The following is a 20,542-nucleotide window of genomic DNA, read 5'->3' on the forward strand; positions in this document are numbered from 1 at the left end:
GTCTCAAAAAAAAAAAAAAAAAAAAGGCCAGAGAGTATCAAGAAAAGAAGTTATTGTGTTTGAGATATGCCAAGAAGACAGGATCAGTCTCATGGGTCTTCCAGTCTCCAGAAAGGGCTGACCCCACAGGGAATACACATACAGCTACCTATACAAGGAGGGAAGAATCCACAGGGACGCAGGAGAGCCATCGATCCAGAACAAAGTCATAGCTTTTGACATTAGGGAAGCAGAAGAGAAGGAGCCACTCAGATTGCAGCTGCAAGATTTTTATAGCCTATGTTCTGCCCTGGGCTTGCATAATAGCCAGGAAGGTGGGAGGGCTCAAAAGGTCAGGCTGGAGTTCCACGCAGTTCCAAGAGGCTAGGTTGCGCTCCAGCCCCTGGATGAGAGCCAGGTGGGGGAGGCACCATAAATCTTCAGGCTACCCTTAGCCAGCACTGATGTTCTCAGCTCATGGGACTAAAGGATGGGGGAGACATCCAGGAGGCTGCTTCTGTCCAAGGTCTCATCCCTCCCTGTTCTCTAGGAATGTGAGCCTCCTGTCTGACACTGTCTCAAGACCTGGCTGTGCCTCTGCAATATGCCCAACCCACCATGTGGACTGTCCACCAAGAAACACACAAGGAACGCTTGCCGAAAGCAAACTTCTACTGGAGTTGCACACTCAGACTAATATACTTTTCTGTCCTCACAGATAAGAGCAGACCTAATTATGTCCTGGCTCAATTTACCCTACCTCCAATAGGCTGCCCAGGGCTGGCTAGAGCCCAGCCTGAGAAAAATGAAGGGAATGACCCCAACACTGGGTTCCCCCACTTACTAACATTTCTTTCTGTTTTCCCAAACCATTCCCTTTCCATTTACTATTTGGAGGTGACGGTTGCCCTGGGGAGCTCTGGGGAAGGAAACAGAGGAGAAAGGAGAGAGGTGAGAATTCGAAGCAAGGCTGAAGAAGATATGACTCCCTAAGCTACACTGGGTACCCCTACCCCAGAATTGAGGAGTCCACTTCTCTGCGGCAGGTTCAGCTGTCGCTCTAAGTGGCAGGGATGGCCTAAGGAACAGCAGCCAGGTACCCTCTGAAGCCCTGGGAGGACGACTTACTGGGGAAACCCCGGAATGGCTGAGAGACTGGGAACCCAGCCTTGCAGGGTTTCAAACACACACTAATGAGAAAGAAGAAAGACGGGGGAATACCTGGATACTTGGTTGTTCCTCATCTCTACATATTAGGATCCACCCTAGTAAGACTCCTTTCTTCCAAAGCAGGAGATGACCCACCAAGTCCCCAGGTTCCTCCCGTCTGCCATCCCTACACCTCCCCTCTTTTCTGGAATCAAGCTCAGAGTGACGATTTCTCCCCTTCATCCAACCCAGTTTGAGAAGCAAACCCATCCTTCCCCGATTATCAGACTAAGGCGGACTCCGCAGGCTCTCAGACGCGCTGGGTGAGGGGTAGGAGGGAGGGGCAGGGAGGGGCGTGTTGGGGAGGAACGGAAACGACGGCCTTTGTTTACCGCTCAGGGACCCAGCTGATCCCATCTAGGGGATCGCTAGCCGGGCACCCGCCCTTCTGCTAGGACGGAGGCCTCCGTCGCCCGCCGCTGGCCCAGGCATGGTTTGACGGCGCTCTGAGACCAGGTGGGCTCGGACCCCAACCTACCCCTCTCCCGCAACCCCCGCTTCTCCCCGCCGGGGCCCCGCACTCACAATGCACTCGCGGATCCTCTCGTGGAATAGCTGTTCTCGCACGGATAGCACTTCGTAGTCAGGTGCTTCCATACTCTGCTCAGCATGACTGGAGCTGGGGTGCCTCCGGGCCCGGGGAGGACAAGCGGGGAGGAAGCCGCCGCCGCCGAGCACCCGGACCCAGTCTGGGAGCCTTTCCTCGCAGCCTGCAACAGAAACTCGGGGCAGTCTGGGGCTCAGATACAGTCGTCCGGACGCCCCACCCTTAAAGGGGCAGGCACCACCCGCCTCGTTTTAAAGGGCTCTGTCCTTCCTTTGCTCCCTCCCCTTTAAGGTCGGGTCGCGCTCACGTTTCAACGCAAACACCCGCCACTAGGCTCGCTACGAGGAAGGGCCGCTGAGGTTCCATCTTTTTAAGAGATCTGGTGACGACACAAGGGGTGGGCGGGTTCCTTCCATGGGGAGGAACTCATTGGCTCCTAGAGAGCTGCCGCTCATCGCTGGAGGAGCGGTGATAGGTTCGCCCTGTGGAGGAGGCGGGATCTTTTGGGCCTACCGCTGCTGATTCTAATTGAGCAACTGTCTCTCTCATCTGGGAAAAGTGACGGTTCCTGGATTTTAGTAGCAGCCAAGATTTTAGTTTGACCTTGGTTAAATGAACCATTTGAATCAGGCCAGCCAGGCAGGATGTGAGGGCACCCTAGGGGTTCTGAAAGGTACCTCTGCCCAGTAACCGATGTTCTGCAGTAGCATTTTTCTGTGTGTTTGTGTTGGGGTGCCCCTCCCCACACCCCCACCCCGGTTTCCCGCCGCCAGGGGTTTTCACTCATTCATTTTTGTGGAAGGCCTGGTGTGTGCTGGAACAAATACTGAAAAATACTGGAGAGAGGACTACAGAAATACCCTGCAACTTTGTGAAGAAATGCCCACAAGGATCATTGAAGAGTGGGGCTGAGTTAAACATTAGCTAACCACTTACTATGTGCCATTCACTGTATAGTCGTTATCTCAGCCATGTTACCCAGGCTGATCTCGAACTCCTACCCTCAAAGTTCTGGGACTCCCAAAGTGCTCGGATTACAAGGCGTGACCCACCCAGCCTATTATCTCATTTTAAACATCACTACAACCTTTCAGAGGAAGATGTTGTGATTCAACTTTTATTTATTTATTTATTTATTTATTTTTGAGACGGCGTTTCCCTCTTATTGCCCAGGCTGCAGTGCAATGGTGTGATTTCGGCTCACTGCAACCTCTGCCTCCCGGGTTCAAGCGATTCTCCTTCCTCAACCTCCCGAATAACTGGATTACAGGCATGCGCCACCACGCCGGCTAATTTTGTATTTTTAGTAGAGACGTGGTTTCTCCGTGTTGGTCAGGCTGGTCTTGAACTCCCAACCTCAGTTGATGCGCCCGCCTCAGCATCCCAAAGTGTTGGGATTACAGGCGTGAGCCGTCGCCTCCGGCCAAGATTTTGTGTGTGTGTGTGTGTATGTGTGTGTAGTTGAGTCTTGGAAGTAGACAGGATTTAGATGAAGGGAGTTTTTTTTTTTAAGTTATTTATTTTTGACACAGGGTCTCACTCTGTCGCCCAGACTGGTGTGCAGTGGTGCGATTACGGCTCACTGCAGTCTCCAACTCTCAGGCTCAAGTGATCTTCCCATCTCAGCCTCTTGAGCAGCTGGGATCACAGGCGGGCACCAGCACACTTAGCTGATTCTGCCATGTTGCTCAGACTGGTCTTGAACTCTGGACTCAAGCTGTCGGCCTGCCTTGACCTCCCAATGTACAGGGATTACAGGCGTGAGCCAACAGCCCTGACCTCCTCTAAATTCTTAAAGCAACATCCAGCTGCATAGTTCAGTGGGCAGTTAAAAATTGGCCATGAGGCTGGGCGCAGTGGCTCACGCCTGTAAGCCCAGCACTTTGGGAGGCCGAGACAGGTGGATTACCTGAAGTCAGGTGGCAAGACCAGCTCGATCAGGGAGACCCTAATCCAGCGGCACTACAGGAAATAAAGACACACACACACAGAGAAACATAGAGGTGTGAAGTGGGAAATCAGGGGTCTCACAGCCTGGAGAGCTGAGAGCCCCCAAAAGAGATTTACCCATGTATTTATTAACAGCAAGTCAGTCATTAGCATTGTTTCTATAGATATTAGATTAACTAGAAGTATCCCTTATGGGAAACAAAGGGATGGGCCAAAATAAAGGGATGAGTTGGGCTAGTTATCTGCAGCAGGAGCATGTTCTTAAGGCACAGATCACTCATGCTATTGTTTGTAATTTAAGAACGCCTTTAAGCGGTTTTCCGCCCTGGGTGGGCCAGATGTTCCTTGCCCTCATTCCACTTAACCCATAACCTTCCAGGGTGGGCGTTATGGCCATCATGAACGTGTCACAGTGCTGCAGAGATTTTGTTTATGGCCAGTTTTGGGGCCAGTTTATGGCCAGGTTTTGGGGGGCCTGTTCCCAACAGTCAGGAGTTCAGGACCACCCTGGCCAACATGTGTGAAACCCCCTCTCTACTAAAAAATACAAAAATTAGCTGGGCAGGCCGGGCGCGGTGGCTCAAGCCTGTAATCCCAGCACTTTGGGAGGCCGAGACGGGCAGATCACGAGGTCAGGAGATCGAGACCATCCTGGCTAACACGGTGAAACCCCATCTCTACTAAAAAATACAAAAAAAACTAGCTGGGCGAGGTGGCGGGCGCCTGTAGTCCCAGCTACTCGGGAGGCTGAGGCAGGAGAATGGCGTAAACCCGGGAGGCGGAGCTTGCAGTGAGCTGAGATCCCGCCACTGCACTCCAGCCCGGACAACAGAGCGAGACTCCGTCTCAAAAAAAAAAAAAAAAATTAGCTGGGCATGGTGGTGGGCACCTGTAATCCCAGCTACTCAGGAGGCTGAGACAGGAGAATTGTTTGAACACGGGAGGAGGCTGCAGCGAGCTGAGATCTGCCATTGCACTCCCACCTGGGCGACAAGATCGAAACTCCATCTCAAAAAACAAAAAAAGACTGGGTGTGGTGGCTCACGCCTGTGATCAAAGCACTTTGGAAGGCCGAGACTGGCGAATCACCTGAGGTCGGGAGTTCGAGACTAGCCTGACCAACATGGAGAAACTCGTCTCTACTAAAAATACAAAATTAGCTAGGCATGGTGGTGCATGACTGTAATCCCAGCTACTTGGGAGGCTGAAGCAGGAGAATCACTGGAACCCACGAATTGGAGGTTGCGGTGAGCTGAGATCATACCATTGCACTGTAGCCTGGGCAACAAGAATGAAACTCTGTCTCTAAAAAACAAAAAATTGTCCATATATGCATTGTTTCATAATATTTGTCCTCTTGAGTTGTTGTTATTTAAATATTTTGTATTGTTTAACTTTACCTTCATTTATGTCTTTCCTCTTTTCCTCCTGTCTTCTCCTCTTCAAGAATTAGAAACACATATTTGGCCTTTTTTTTTTTTTTTGAGATGGAGTTTCGCTCTTGTTGCCCAGGCAGGAGTGCAATGGCGCGATCTTGGCTCACGGCAACCTCCGCCTCCCGGGTTCAAGCGATTCTCTTGCCTCAGCCTCCCAGAGTAGCTAGGATTACAGGCGAGCCACCATGACTGGCTAATTTTGTATTTTTAGTAGAGATGGGGTTTCTCCATGTTGGTCTGGCTGGTCTCCAACTCCTGACCTCAGGTGATCTGCCCGTCTCCGCCTCCCAACGTGCTGTGATTACAAGCATGAGCCACCGCGCCAGGCCCATATTTGCCTTTTTTTTTTTTTGAGACACGGACTCTCGCTCTGTCGCCCAGGCTGGAGTGCAGTGGCGCGATCTCGGTTCACTGCAAACTCCGCCTCCCGGATTTACGCCATTCTCCTGCCTCAGACTCCCGAGTAGCTGGGACTACAGGTGCCCGCCACCACGCCTGGCTAATTTTTTGTGTTTTTAGTAGAGACGGGGTTTCACGGTGTTAGCCAGGATGGTCTCAATCTCCTGACCTTGTGATCTGCGCGCCTCGGCCTCCCAAAGTGTTGGGATTACAGGCGTGAGCAACCACGCCCGGCCATATTTGGCTTCTGATTGACCCCATTCTTTTCTTCCCCAAAACTTAACCCAGTGCAGTTCTTGTAGTAAACACTTAAACAGGGCCGGGCGCGGTGGTTCACATAGGTAATCCCAGTACTTTGGGAGGCTGAGGCAGGTGGATCGCCTGAGGTCGGCAGTTTGAGATCAGCCTGACCAACGTGGAGGAACCCCGTCTCTACTAAAAATACGTTATTAGACGGTCGTGGTGGTGCATGCCTGTAATCCCAGCTACTCGGGAGGCTGAGGCAGGAGAATCGCTTCAACCCAGGAGGCAAAGCTTGCCGTGAGCCAAGATCGTGCCATTGCACTCCAACCTGGGAGCTAAACTCCGTCTCAAAAAAAAAAAAAAAAAAAAAAGACCAGCCTGGGTAACACATGACGACCCTATCTCTACAAAAAATTTATGAAATTAGCAAGACGTGGTGGCATGTCCCCGTAGTTCTAAGATACTCAGGAGGCTGAAGCAGGAGAATCACTTGAGCGCAGGAAATCGAGGCTACAGTGAGCTATCATGGCACTACTGCATTTCAGCCTGGGCGACAGAGTGAAACCCTGTTTTTATTTTGTAAAAAAAAAAAAAAAAAAAAAAAAAGGAAAGAAAAGAAAAGAAAGAAGAAAGAAAACTTCCTGCCTAATCTAAGACTACTTTCAGGGTGATAGGGTGATTTTGTTCCCAGGACTTTCTGGGTCTTTGGAAAGAGCTTATTTAGCTATTTAGCTAACTCTTTTTTTTTTTTTTCCTCTGTCACCTAGGCTAGAGTGCAGTGGCTCGATCTCTTGTAACCTCCACCACCCGGGTTCAAGCAATTCTCCTGCCTCAGCCTCCCGAGTAACTGGGATTACAGGTGCCCACCACCATGCCCAGCTAATTTTTTTTTTTTTTTTTTTGAGACGGAGTCTTGCTCTCTCTCCCAGGCTGGAGTGCAGTGGCGCAATCTCAGCTCACTGCAAGCTCCACCCCGCAGGTTCATGCCATTCTCCTGCCTCAGCCTCCCAAATAGCTGGGACTACAGGCGCCCACCACCACGCCCAGCTAATTTTTTGTATTTTCAGTAGAGATGGGGTTTCACCATGTTAGCCAGGATGGCCTCGATCTCCTGACCTTGTGATCCGCCCATCTCGACCTCCCAAAGTGCTGGGATTATAGGCGTGAGCCACCGCGCCCAGCCATGCCCAGCTAATTTTTGTATTTTTGGTAGAGTCGGGGTTTCACCATGTTGGTCAGGCTGGTCTCCAACTCCTGACCTCAGGTAATCCACCTGCCTCAGCCTCCCAAGGTGCTGGGATTACAGGCATGAGCCACCGCACCCTGCCAGAGCTCATCTGACTCTGAACCATAACTTTTTTCTTTTCTCTGGTCAAAATAGGACAAATTTCTAGAAATTTTGGAATTTCCCTCTTGTCTAGAGTGCCAGGAAACCAGAAAACCAGGAATTTCCTAAGCAAGTCCTTCTTGCATCTGAGAACTTTTTGATGTTGTCGTTGGGAGTTAGGAGGAGAAGAATTTTAGAAACATGCTGGCCGGGTGCGGTGGCTCACACCTGTAATCCCAGCGCTTTGGAAGGCCCAGGTGGGTGGATCACCTGAGGTCGGGAGTTCAAGACCAGCCTCACCAAAATGGAGAAACCCTGTCTCCACTAAAAATACAAAATTCACCAGGTGTGGTGGCACATGCCTGTAATCCCAGTTACTTAGGAGGCTGAGGCAGGAGAATCACTTTAACCCAGGAGGCGGAGGTTGCGGTGAGCCGAGATCATGCCATCGCACTCCTGCCTGGGCAACAAGAGTGAAACTCCATCTCAAAGAAAGAAAGAAAAGAAAAGAAACATGCTTTGAGGGATTCAGTTCTAATTCTTCCTCCCTACCTATCTGACCTCTCCAAAAATATTTGAGAGAAGAATTATAATGAAAGATTGGCTTGAGACAGCAGGAAAAAATTTGTGAAATTATAGACTCTGGGAATGGAGAGTTATATTAGAAGTTATCTGGCCGGGTGCGGTGGCTCACGCCTGTAATCTTAGCACTTTGGGAGGCCGAGGCAGGTGGATCACAAGGTCAGGAGATCGACACCATCCTGGCTAACACGGTGAAACTCCGTCTCTACTAAAAATACAAAAAAAAAAAAAAATTAGCTGGGCGTGGTGGCGGGTGCCTATAGTCCCAGCTACTCAGGAGGCTGAGGCAGGAGAATGGCGTAAACCCAGGAGGCGGAGCTTGCAGTGAACCGAGATCGCGCCACTGCACTCCAGCCTGGGCAACAGAGCGAGACTCCATCTCAAAAAAAAAAAAAAAAGAAGTTATCAGGTCTACCTGTATGTGCTACATGACATAGACCAGGGGTTCTCAACTGCTGGGTGCAGACCATGGCCTGTTAGGAATCGGCCCACACTGTAGGAGGTGAGTGGTGGGCAAGCAAGCATTACTGCCTGAGCTCCACCTCCTGTGAGATCAGCAGCGGCATTAGATTCTCATAGTAGCTGTGAACTGTGGTTATAGGTTGGGTCATCCGGCTAACACAGTGAAACCCCGCCTCTACTAAAATACAAAAATTAGCCGGGCGGTGGCGGGTGCCTGCAGTCCCAGCTACTCGGGAGGCTGGAGGCAGGAGGAACCCGGAGGTGGAGCTTGCACGAGCCGAGATCACCACTGCACTCCAGCCTGGGCGACAGAGCGACTCGCCAAAAAAAAAAAAACTGCCCCTGGTACCAAAAAGATTGGGGACCACTGTCTGCTGAATAGATGGCATACTGGTTCATTGCTGGTGCTGGCTAATTTTTAGAAAGTGAACTGCAGTCTTCTTCCCCATCATTTGCTGTGCCCTCTGGGGTTTTGAGGAATGAATCTACTGCCATTTCTAGACCACAGCCCTTCATTGGGTTTCTCTTTTCTAAGCTAACCATCCTCAGTTGTTGTGGGAAGTCAGGGACCCCAAACAGAGGGACCTGCTGAAGCTGTGACAGAAGAACATAAATTGTGAAGATTTCATGGACATTTATCACTTCCCCAATCAATACTCTTATAATTTCCTATGCCTGTCTTTAATCTCTTAATCCCGTCATCTTTGTAAACTGAAGATGTACTATGCCTAATACTCCTTACCACTCTCCTCACCCCTTGGAGAAAACTCCATTGTCTATGTTCCTCTTGAAGCCTAGACTGGATAAGAGATTACACAGGCCACATGCAGTGGCTCACACCCGTAATCTCAGCACTTTGGGAAGCCAAAGTGGGTGGATTGCCTCAGCTCAGGAGTTGGAGACCAGCCTGGCAACATGGCAAAACTCTGTCTCTACAAAAAATACAAAAATTAACTGGACATTGTAGTATGCCTGTAGTCCCAGCTACTTGGGAGACTGATTTGGAAGACTGAAGTGGGAGAATTGATTGAACCCAGGAGGCGGAGGCTGCAGTGAGCCCAGATTGTGCTACTGCATTCCAGCCTGGGAGCCTGGGCAACAGTGCAAGACTCTGTCTCAAAACAAAACAAAACAAAAGACAATAACAAAAAAATCAACAACAACAAAAAGATTACACCGGGTGATCAGTGAAGAGGATGGTGGGAATATTCACCTGCCTAGCTTTGAGCACTGTTATATAGAAGGAATATTAGGTTGACAGCCTATCCTGTCAGCTGGGTCACAACCCAGCTCGTGGTACACATTGATTTAGTCATAGTGAGGCAGCAGAAGTTTCTACATGCCAGTATCATGAGATGCTAGGGCCAGAGAGGCTGAGGGATCTTTTTTTGGTTTGTTTTGAGACATCTTCTTGATGAAGAAGCTTTATTATTTTATTTTATTGAAATGGAGTCTCACTCCACACACAGGCTAGAGGGCAGTGGCACGATCTCAGCTCACTACAGCCTCAACCTCCTGGGTTTAAGCAATTCTTCTGCTTCAGCCTCCTGAGGAGTTAGGACTACAGGGGTATGCCACCGCTCCTGACTAATTTTTGTATTATCAGTAGAAACAGGGTTTCACCATGTTGACCAGGTTGGTCTTGAACTCCTGACCTCAAGTGATCCTCGCACCTCAACGTCCCAAAGTGCTGGGATTACAGAAGTGAGCCACTACGATGAAGAATCTTTAGAACACAGAAGAAACCTTCCTATCCACCTCCATTTTATGTCTCTATCCACCTTTTACTCTCTGCCTGAAGCCCCTTAGAACTTTGGTCCTGGGCTTGGTCTGAAAGTGGGGAGGAAGTAGATGGATAGTCATCTCTAGCTTTCAGAGTTAAAAATGTTTTTTTGTTTGTTTTTTGTTCAGATTTTTTTTTTTTTTTTTTTGAGACAGGGTCTTGGGGTCTTGGTCTAGCATCTAGGCTGGAGTGCAAAGAAGCAATCTCAGCTCACTGCATCCTCAACCTCTCGGGCACAATTGATCCTCCTACCTCAGCCTCCCAGGCAGCTGGGACCAAAGGCATGCACCATCACACGAGGCTAATTTTTAATTTTTTTTTAGTATACTTTAAGTTCTAGGGTACATGTGCACAACGTGCAGGTTTGTTACATATGTATACATGTGCCATGTTGGTGTGTTGCACCCATTAACTCGTCATTTATGTTAGGAATATCTCCTAATACTATCCCTCACCCCTTCACCCACTCCTCAACAGGTCCCAGTGTGTGATGTTCCCCTTCCCGTGTCCAGATGTTCTCATTGCTCAATTCCCACCTATGAGTGAGAGCATGCCGTGTCTGGTTTTCTTTTCTTGCGATAGTTTGCTAATTTTTAAATTTTTTTTAGAGACAGGATTTCACTAGTTGCCCAGGTTGGTCTCGAACTCCTGGTCTCAAGTGATCTTCCTTCCTTGGCCTCCCAAAGTGCTGGTACTACAAGTCTAAGCCATTGTGCCTGGCCCATTTGACTAATCTTAAAAAACAAAGACAAACAAAACTGTGGAGCATTTACCTAATGTATTTTTTTTTTTTTTTTTTAATCTGGTAGAGGCTGGGCACAGTGACTCACGCCTGTAATCCCAGCACTTTGGGAGGCCGAGGTGGGCAGATCACCTGAGGTCAGGGGTTCGAGACCAGCCTGACCAACATGGAGAAACCCCATCTCTACTAAAAATACAAAATTAGCTGGGCGTCGTGGCGCATGCCTGTAATGCTAGCTACTCGGAAGGCTGAGGCAGGAGAATTGCTTGAACCCGGGAGGCGGAGGTTGTGGTGAGCCAAGATCACGCCATTGCATTCTAGTCTAGGCAACAAGAGCAAAATTCCGTCTCAAAAAAAAAAAAAAAAAAAAAAAAGAGTCCAAAGCAGAAAAGGATTGCTTGAGCTCAGAATTTTGAGACCAGCTTGGACAACATGGTGAGACTCAATCTCTACAAAAAATTTAAAAATTAACCAGGGGTGATGGTGGGTGCCTGTAGTCCCAGCTACCCAAGAAGCTGAGCTGGAAGGATCCCTTGAGTCCAGGAGGTCAAGGCAGCAGTGAGCCGAGATCGAATCACTGCACTCCAGTCTGGACACAAGAGCTAGGCCCTGTCTCCAAAAAAACAAAAAACAAAAAAAAAAAAACTCTGGTAGGGAAGAAATATATGAATTAATCACACAAATATATATTTACAAAATATTACAAATGTGAGAAAAGTAGAGGTTCTATGAAAATATATACTAGAAAATATGGCCTATTCTGACCTAGTCTCCAAGTCCTTGAAGAAATGACTTCATTGAAAGGAGAATATGCATTAACTGGACAAAGGTGTTGGGGGCTCTCATGGCAATAGAAGGTACCACAGGCAGAGGAAAGTGTATGTTTAAAGGCTCAGGCATGAATGAGGTGATGAGCTTGATTCTGTCTAGTTGGGCATGATAACATACAGCAGGCTGTCAGTTGGGAGTGGGTGGGGTAGAGCATTTGGGTATTCGTTTTGGCTTATGAACCAGATAGCAGAGAGGTGGAAGCTAGCCTTAGCAACACAATGACATCAGTGTCTACATGATGATGCCCACATTGTCAGGTGGTTATTGACTTTGTATCAATATTGAGTTTAGATTAATGTGACAACATGCTCCTCCCTTACTGCATGTTGATCCTAAGGCATTTTGTTTTGTTTTCTTTTTTTTTTTTTGAGACGGAGTCTCACTCTGTTGTCTAGGCTGGACTGTAGGAACACTAACTCAGCTCACTGCAACCCCCACCTCCCAGGTTCAAGCAATTCTCCGGCCTCAGCCTCCTGAGTAGCTGTGATTACAGGCACCTGCTACCATGCCTGGCTAATTTTTGTATTTTTAGTAGAGACGGGGTTTCACCACGTTGGCCAGGCTGGTCTCGAACTTCTGACTTCAAGTGATCCACCCTCCTTGGCCTCCCAAAAGTGCTGAGATTATAGGCATTAGCCACCACGCCTGGCCCAAGGCCATGTTTTGTTTTGTTTTGTTTTGTTTTTTGAGATGGAGTTTCGCTCTTATTGCCCAGGCTGGAGTGCAATGGCGTGATCTGGGTTCACCGCAATTTCTGCCTCCTGGTTTCAAGCGATTCTCCTGTCTCAGCCTCCCAAGTAGCTGGGATTATAGGCACATGCCACCATGCCTGGCTAATTTTCGTATTTTTAGTAAAGGCAGGGTTTTACCATATTGGCCAGGCTGGTATTGAATTCCTGACCTCAGGTGATCCGCCCGCCTCGGCCTCCTGAAGTGCTGGGATTACAGGCGTGAGCCACCATGCCTGGCCAAGGCCATGTTTCTATACGCATCCTACCTCAGGGAAGCACCCTAGAGGAAGGGGTGAGGTCCAGAAACTCCTTGGGTGTGGTGTTTTCTGTAGCCTCCTGATTCACAGCGGCCTAGCATGAGGCCCAGCTGCCTCCAGTCATGGACAGAAGAAAAAGCGACAAGTGTGTGAATGCTAGGGATGGCAGGTCAGTCACTTCCGGCTTGTTTGTCATCTTTTTGGCACAGGTCCAAGATGACAAGGGCAGAGTTCACAAATCTGAGCTTGGCTCTCCTGGATGGAACTCCTTGTCAGTGGTGCCATCTGCAGGGCATTAAGGAATTTTCCAGGAGTTTGATGGGATTGGGAGGGGAATATGGCATCTCCAGATAAAATGCTCTTCCCTCCTCCCTTGCTCAAGCCTGTTAGTCTAAGCACATCCCTAAATCACAGCCCGGGTCCTTGGTAGGGCTGAAAGACTCATGTCCTAATGATCTTGTGGCAGGCAATATTTAAGGCTTCTAGTCCTACAAGGCAGGACACAAGGCTGTGGTATCTCTCCCCTTCTTCCCTACCAATTAAATCTGTCATCTCTAAAATGAGGCACTGGGCTTTTTTCATTTTAACAGTGAACTCACGGAGGGGATGAATAGTAGGTTGTGAAGGCATTTAAGCATTCTGGTGTTAAAAAAAGAAGGTGTCTATGTAGTTAAGATTAGTTATCGTTGTTATTGTCATCATCCTTTTCATCTCTAAGTAAACCCTTCTTGGGCTTTTAAAAATTTATATTCATTGACTGGGCATGGTGGCTCATCCCTGTAATCCCAGAACTTTGGGAGGCCGAGGCAGGCAGATCACCTGAGGTCAGGAATTCGAGACCAGTCTGGCCAACGTGGTGAAACCCTTTCTGTACTAAAAATACAAAAAAATTAGCTGAGGCGTGGTGGTGGGCACCTATAATCCCAGCTACTTGGGAGGCTGAGGCAGGAGAATCACTTGAACCTGGGAGTTGGAGGATGCAGTGAGCCAAGATCTCACCACTGTACTCCAGACTGAATGTCAGAGTTAGACTTCATCTCTAAAAAAAGAAGAAGAAGAAAAAAGTTATACTTACTTTCTGAATAAATGGCCTATGCTTCTGTAGTAGCTCTGGAGAATGGCTGAGCAGACATGTCAAGACCTGGTATACACTGCCCCTCATCTCCCAACTTGGATGCACATCTCTAAGTTTACAGGTCCTTCCAAACTCCAAAGCCCTACTTGCTACCCCTTCTGAGAAAGGCAGAATGGAAATCTATAGTGTGAAAGGGAAAATAGTCCCAGAAGATTAAGAGGTCCTGATTAGTGACAGAACAAGAGGCTAACCAAATGTCTCTGTTCCCTAGGCTCCTCCCTGAGAGTTGATAAAGAAGCCTGGGTCCTGAAAGAGAGTGAGTGTTACAAAACCTTAGGGCTTAAAGTTTACATTGAGTAGAACAATAAAGAATCTGGCTGGCTGGGCACGGTGGCTCACGCCTGTAATCCCAGCACTTTGGGAGGCCGAGGAGGGTGGATCACGAGGTCAGGAGATCGAGACTATCCTAACTAACACAGTGAAACCCCATCTCTACTAAAAATACCAAAAATTAGCCAGGTGTGGTGGCGGGTACCTATAGTCCCAGCTACTTGGGAGGCTGAGGCAGGAGAATGGCGTGAACCCAGGAGGTGGAGGTTGCAGTGAGCCGAGATCGCATCACTGCACTCCAGCCCAGGCTACAGGGCAAGACTGTCTAAAAACAAACAAACAAACAAACAAAAAAACAAAAAAAGAATCTGGCTTAAGAGAGAAATTACCATTATTTTTGGTTCCTATGGGCATTACCAGGTGCTGTACTTGCTGCCTGGTCAGAGGTATAGATAAGACGACTCCAGTGCCCCTTAAAGGGGCACTTTAAAGGAGGGCTTGATGACATGTCCTGTCTGCCTGAGCATTTCATTCTAGCCACCTCCTCCCCCATGGCCCACACATGATATATCATTTAATCCAAGGCCTTAACTTATAATTAATAGTATTCATCTTGGCCTGGTGTGGTGGCTCACCCTTGTAATCCCAGCAGTTTGGGAGGCCAAGGAGGGAGGATCATTTGAGGTCAGGAGTTTGAGACCAGCTTGGCCAACATGGTGAAACCCCGTCTGTACTAAAAATACAAAAATTAGCTGGGCATGGTAGTGCACGCCTGTAATCCCAGCTACTCGGGAGGCTGAGGCAGGAGAATCCCTTGAACCCAGGAGGCAGAGGTTGCCAGTGAGCCAAGACTGAGCCACTGCACTTCAGCTTGGGCAATAGAACGAGACGTCATCTCAAGAAAAAAAAAAAATTTTAGTCATCTTCATTTATAAAACAATTTTTTAATTTTTTTTTTCCTTTGAGGTGGAGTTTCACTTTTGTCACCCAGGCTGCAGTGCAATGGCATGATCTTGGCTCACACAACCTCTACCTCCCGGGTTCAAGCAATTCTCCTGTCTCAGCCTCCCAAGTAGCTGGGATTAGAGGTGCCCACCACCACGCCCAGATAATTTTTGTATTTTTAGTAGAGATGGGGTTTCCCCATGTTGACCTGGTTGGTCTCAAACTGCTGACCTCAGGTGATCCGCCTGCTTCAGCCTCCCAAAGTGCTGGGATTACAGGAGTGAACCACAGTGCCCAGCTTAAAATTTTTTAGTGTATATTTTTGAGAGTTTCACTCTGTCACCCAGGCTGGAGTGCCGTGGCATAATATCGGCTCACTGTCACCTCCACCTCCCATGTTCAAGTGATTCTCCTGCCTCAGCCCCTGGTGTAGCTGGGACTACAGGCACAGGCTACCATGCCCAGCTAATTTTGTATTTTTAGTAGAGTTGGGATTTCACCATGTTGGCCTCACTGGTCTCAATCTCCTGACCTCAGGTGATCCACTTACTTTGGGCTCCCAAAGTGATAGGATTACAGGCGTGAGCTGCCGTGCCCAGGCCTCTCAGTTCTTTAAAGGTGTCTGCAGCTGGGAGCACCCAGTGGCTCATGCCTGTAATCCCAGCACTTTGGGAGGCCAAGGTGGGCAGATCACGAGGTCAGGAGTTCGAGACCAGCCTGGCCAACATGGTGAAACCCCGTCTGTACTAAAAATACAAAAATTAGCCAGGCGAGGTGGCGGGTGCCTGTAGTCCCAGCTACTTGGGAGGCTGAGACAGGAGAATGGCGTGAACCTGGTAGGCGGAGCTTGCAGTGAGCTGAGATTGTGCCACTGCACTCCAGCCTTGGCAACAGAGCGAGACTCCGTCTCAAAAATAAATAAATAAATAAACAAAAATAAAAAATAAAGGTGTCTGCTTTCCCTTGGAGCCTGTGATGGCTACATTTGTGTTGCTATGCTAGGCCTGCAGGCTCCCCACCAAAGCTTCTTCTCTGAATTGTTCATGCCAAATCAGATTATCTTTGGAGCTGAGAGCTACAGTCATCCCTTAGTATCCCTGGAGTATACCAAAATCCATGAATGCTCAAGTTCCTTATATAGAGAGCTCTAGTGTTTGCATGTAACCTGCACACATCTTCCTGTATACTTTAAGTCATTTCCAGATTACTTATAATACCTAATACAATGTGAATGCTATGTAAATAATTGTTATACTATATCATTTAGAGAAAAAAGGGGCAAGTACATGTTCAGTTCAGACACAACTATCCATTTTTCCAAACATATATTTTGAGATAGGGTCTTTCTCGGGCACCCAGGCAGGAATGCAGCAGCACAATTACACTGGCTAATTTGTTTTGGTTTTTGTTTTGTAATGACAGGGTCTCCCTAGGTTGCCTAGGCTGGTCTCAAACTCCTGGGCTCAAGTGATCCTCCTGCCTTGACCAAAGTGCTGGTATTATAGGCATGAACCACCAGGGCCGGTTGCTTCCAAGTATTTTAAATCCAGTTAGTCAAATCTAGATATGGAAACCACAGATAGGGAAGGCTGACATTTTGTAAATTTGTAGGATTTATGGGCTAAAAAAAAAAAAAAACTGGGAAAATTGTAGACTTCCCTACCTTTTTTTTTTTTTTTTTTGAGATGAAGTTTTGCTTTTGTTGCCCAGGCTGGAGTGCAATGGCGCAATCTTGGCTCACTGTAACCTCCTCCTCCCAGGTTCAAGCAATTCTCCTGCCTCAGTCTCCCGAGTAGCTGGGATTACAAGGGTGAGCCACCACATCCAGCTAATTTTGTATTTTTAGTAGAGATGGGGTTTCTCCATGTTGGCCAGGCTGGTCTCAAACTCCTGACCTCAGGTAATCCGCCCGCCTCTGCCTCCCAAAGCGCTTGGATTACAGGTATGAACCACTGTGCCTGGCCTCTTTGCTTTTTCAAAAAAGCCTCATGCATTCTTTCAGTCTTCTTGGTCTTTAGCAGCCATCAGGGTCTTTAGCAGCCACAATTTTCCTGTACTTTACGGATTTGAAATCTACATTTTCTCCTAGGTTAAATCCTCTATTTACATTCTCTGTGCCTACAAGTCTGTTACATGTAGCCAAAATATTTGAAAGGATGTAAACCATGCCAAATGCTATACATTTTCATCCTAACCTTTACAAATGTTGCCACTTTATCCTCATGTAATGTAGTCCTCTTCCACCCATGCATATCGCTTATTGTTTAGCCTTCTTTCTTAGCATGACTTTTATTGACCACCATGAATTCTGGTCCTACTTTTTCCTATCACAATAGGGCTGGAAACTGTCTTTACTTCACCACCCTCAAACATTCCTAGTCAGATGTTTTCCCAGGTCACTGCTTTTTCTCAAGACAGGGTCTATCACCAAGGCTGGAGTGCAGTGGTACAATCACAGCTCACCACAGCCTCGTCAGCCTCACAAGTAGCTGGGATTATAGGCACACACCACCACACCCAAATTTTTGTATTTTCTTGTAGACGGGGTTTCATCATGTTGCCCAGGCTGGTCTTGAATGCCTGGGCTCAAGTAATCTACCTGCCTCATCCTCGTGCTGGGATTAGAGGCATGAGCCACCATCACCAGCCAAAGATCACTTTGAAATTTCTTACACTAACAAGGTTAGCAGGCCACTTTAAACAGCAGCAACTTAGCAGATATTCAAAATGTATACTTCCCATACATAACTCATTAGTAACTACCCAGTCATACTCTGAAGAGCTAAATGAGCTCTAGATTAGCAGAATGACTTTCATCAGTTTCCCCGCCCCCTACACCAAGGGATGAGGTGGTAAACTAGTCTGAGAATCTAGGGCTTCTGCCTTTCTAGTCCCTTGAGCTTCCTTTTCCCTAGAGGTGCCTGCACAGGAAGTAGGATCCCTGACATCACCAGCAAATTGCAGATTCTATACTCCAAATATAGATGAATCCAAAAACCAAGGCACTTTTAGAAAACACACAGGAAACAAAGCTTTTGATGTTAATGACTTTACTTTGAGACACGATGGAAAAATATTATAGGTACACATGGAAAAGACATGATCACCAAGTGAAAACAATCTAATAGAAAGCTTCAATATCCAAGCTAAGTACAAGCTGAAATCCTGGGAGGCATGACATGCTGCCCAGGGCCAAGAGGAATGAGTGAAGTATTCCTCTCCTTCTTCCTCACCTCTCCTTCTTAGGAATCCACCAGCCTCCTCATGAAATCCTTCCTTCTCAAGGGGCAGCCATGTCTTCACGGGCCTCTGAAAACTTCGCCTTCCTCCATCCCTCACACATACCCAGTGAACCAAAGGCCACGCTTGGCATGCATCAAGTCAAACTTATGTCCGTGAGCCCAGGCCTCAGCAATGGCTGTGGGTGTTGCTCAGCATGCACACAGCTCTCTGTACTATGGCCCAGGTCTCACCCAGGCACCACAGTGGGAGGCTGAGTTGATGCCAACCTTGCCAAGTGGTGGGGCTCACCAATCCACAAACTGGATGCTGCTTGATGTGATGGGTAGCAGTAGCAGCATTGGCATCTTTGGGAACCACATCACTTGCAGTACAACAGGCAGCAAAGCCATGCCAGCACCATGGCGAGGGTCACATTCACCACCATCTGGTTGGCTGGCTCAAAGCAAGCGGTTGGTGATCTCTCTGCTGCAGAGAAGCTGTTCATGGTAGGCTTTCTCAGCTGGGATGACGGGGGCATGTAGCCAGAGGAAGTGGATCTGAGGTAAGGCACCAGAGTTAGTCTGGAATTCTGTCAGGTCAACATTCAGGGCTCCATCAAATCTCAGGGAAGCAGTGATGGAGACTACAATCTGGCTAATAAAAGTAGTTAAGGTTAGTGTGGGTTGAAATTTCGATGCCGAGGTTTCTACGACCAGATGTCATAGATGGCACCATTGTCACCTGCATGAAGGCACAGTCAAAGAGTGCTCAGGGGTGGTGTGGGTGGTGAGGATGGAGGTTGTAGGGCTCAGCTACAGCTGTGAGCCTGGGGCTGGAGGCAAATGGAGAGCTCAGCTTGGACTTCTTGCCATAATCAGCAGAGGCGTTCAGGCAGGGAGGTGGAGCCCAGACCAGTTCCCCACCAAGCTGTGGAAACCAAGAGCCCCTGAGGGCCGGTGCACTGAAGGTCGGCCTGTAGGGAAATAAAAAATAATATTTTAATGCCAGGACACGTTTCTCCTTGGGAGATTTTCTATTTGGAATTCTTGGATTATGGACATCTCATTCGACATAAGCATAAAATGGGAAAACAAACATATCCTGGAAGCTATCCATAGCCTGGGGGACTATCTGATTTGAAGTCAATGGACATAGTGGCTTGATCTGGCTCACATTTGGTGGTTTTAAGAATGATATCAGTCCTCCGCACCCAACTTGCTGCCATTTTCCATCTACGCGCACTAAATTATATTTATATATTATGCTTACCAGCTTACGAATTAGTCCAACACAAAGTCAATGATCTCCTTACCAATAGTGCATAGTGCCCTCAGGCATAGTTATTGGCAGCATCATACCTGTGATGGAGCTACTCAAAAGTGGAAGAGCCCAGTATTAGAGTCTCAGTCTGAGCTCATCTGGAGAAGGAGGGAGAGAAGGACGGAGGGAGTGGGTGAGTGACCAGTGGAGCCCCAGGACAGACCTCCTGTCCCAGCGTATAATTATCTCCGCCCGGGTTTACTGGTCAGCTCACCAGCTGACCGTGGGTTCCAAGTCTAAAACCTGACCCAGGGCACATGCTTGCCAGCCAGTCTCTCACTGAAGGTGTTGAAGGGATCATCTCACTCTGATGGTCTTGTCAGCTTGGCATCTGGCCATCAGGCTGCTTGGATGCCATGTTCAGAGCAGTAGAGCTCCCAGCAGGCATTGCCAATCTGGACACCAGCCTGGCCAACGTGGATGGAGATGCACTCACGCTGTGGGAAGGAAAAAGATATCACAATTTAATCTATTGGTGGCTGTCAGGTGGAACAAAATACTCATGCAATCTTTATTTTTTTAGAGATAAGGTCTGTCACCCAGGCTTGAGTGCAGTGATGCCGTCTAGGCTCAAGGCAGCCTAAACCTCCTGGGCTTGAGTCATCCCCCGACCCCAGCCTCTGGAGCAGCTGGGACCACAGGCACAGGCCACTACGTCTGGCTAATTTTTTCATCTTTTTTTGTGGAGATGAGGTCTGGCTGTGTTACCTAGGCTACTCACGTAATCTTAAAACAAATTTCCTTTTTTAAAGCGTCAGGCCGGGCGCGGTGGCTCAAGCCTGTAATCCCAGCACTTTGGGAGGCAGAGACGGGGTTTCACCGTGTTAGCCAGGATGGTCTCGATCTCCTGACCTCGTGATCCGCCCGTCTCGGCCTCCCAAAGTGCTGGGATTACAGGCGTGAGCCACCGCGCCCAGCCCTAAAGTTGTTTTAATATACTAGTGTAGTTATTACAGTTTTTTTTTTTTTTTTTTTTTTTTTTTTTTTTTTTTTTTGAGACAGAGTCTCAATCTGTCGTCCAGGCTGGAGTGCAGTGGCGTGATCTCCACTCACTGCAAGCTCCACCTCCCGGGTTCACACCATTCTCCTGCCTCAGCCTCTGGAGTAGCTGGTACTACAGGCACCCGCCGCCACACCCAGCTAATTTTTTTTGTATGTTAGTAGAGACGGGG

At 48.2% G+C, this 20,542-nt stretch overlaps 2 protein-coding genes across 19 annotated transcripts in view; both read right to left on the minus strand.

Annotated features, from left to right (window-relative positions):
* LMBR1L (limb development membrane protein 1 like) overlaps nt 1-2,130 on the minus strand; it is a 13,673-nt gene extending 11,543 nt beyond the window's left edge. For 4 of the 18 annotated variants that reach the window (XM_009180668.3, XM_021922297.2, XM_021922291.2 and 1 more), the window contains exon 1: nt 1,714-2,130. In XM_009180668.3, the coding sequence (XP_009178932.1) occupies nt 1,714-1,785 (72 nt within the window). In that variant the 5' untranslated portion in view covers nt 1,786-2,130. Of the gene's footprint in view, nt 1-1,200; nt 1,664-1,713 lie in introns of those variants that run through there. The other 14 variants (XM_021922294.2, XM_021922293.2, XM_021922289.2 and 11 more) reach the window with 10 other exon arrangements.
* Nucleotides 2,131-16,842: 14,712 nt separating this feature from the next.
* Nucleotides 16,843-19,381, minus strand: LOC101017171 (tubulin alpha chain; the record flags this gene model as incomplete). The annotated part of the gene is given in 17 exon segments (XM_031650175.1): nt 16,843-16,954; nt 17,983-18,113; nt 18,115-18,144; nt 18,146-18,250; nt 18,252-18,290; nt 18,292-18,325; nt 18,327-18,392; nt 18,394-18,455; nt 18,458-18,487; nt 18,490-18,519; nt 18,521-18,715; nt 18,717-18,809; nt 18,812-18,847; nt 18,849-18,933; nt 18,935-19,023; nt 19,320-19,333; nt 19,336-19,381. Coding segments are annotated over 17 exon segments (1,197 nt in total), but the record flags the coding sequence as incomplete, so codon positions are not given.
* Between the last annotated feature and the right edge of the window lie 1,161 nt (nt 19,382-20,542).

This window comes from Papio anubis, chromosome 9 (assembly GCF_008728515.1).
Source record: "Papio anubis isolate 15944 chromosome 9, Panubis1.0, whole genome shotgun sequence".
In the NCBI taxonomy this organism is placed as follows: domain Eukaryota; kingdom Metazoa; phylum Chordata; class Mammalia; order Primates; family Cercopithecidae; genus Papio; species Papio anubis.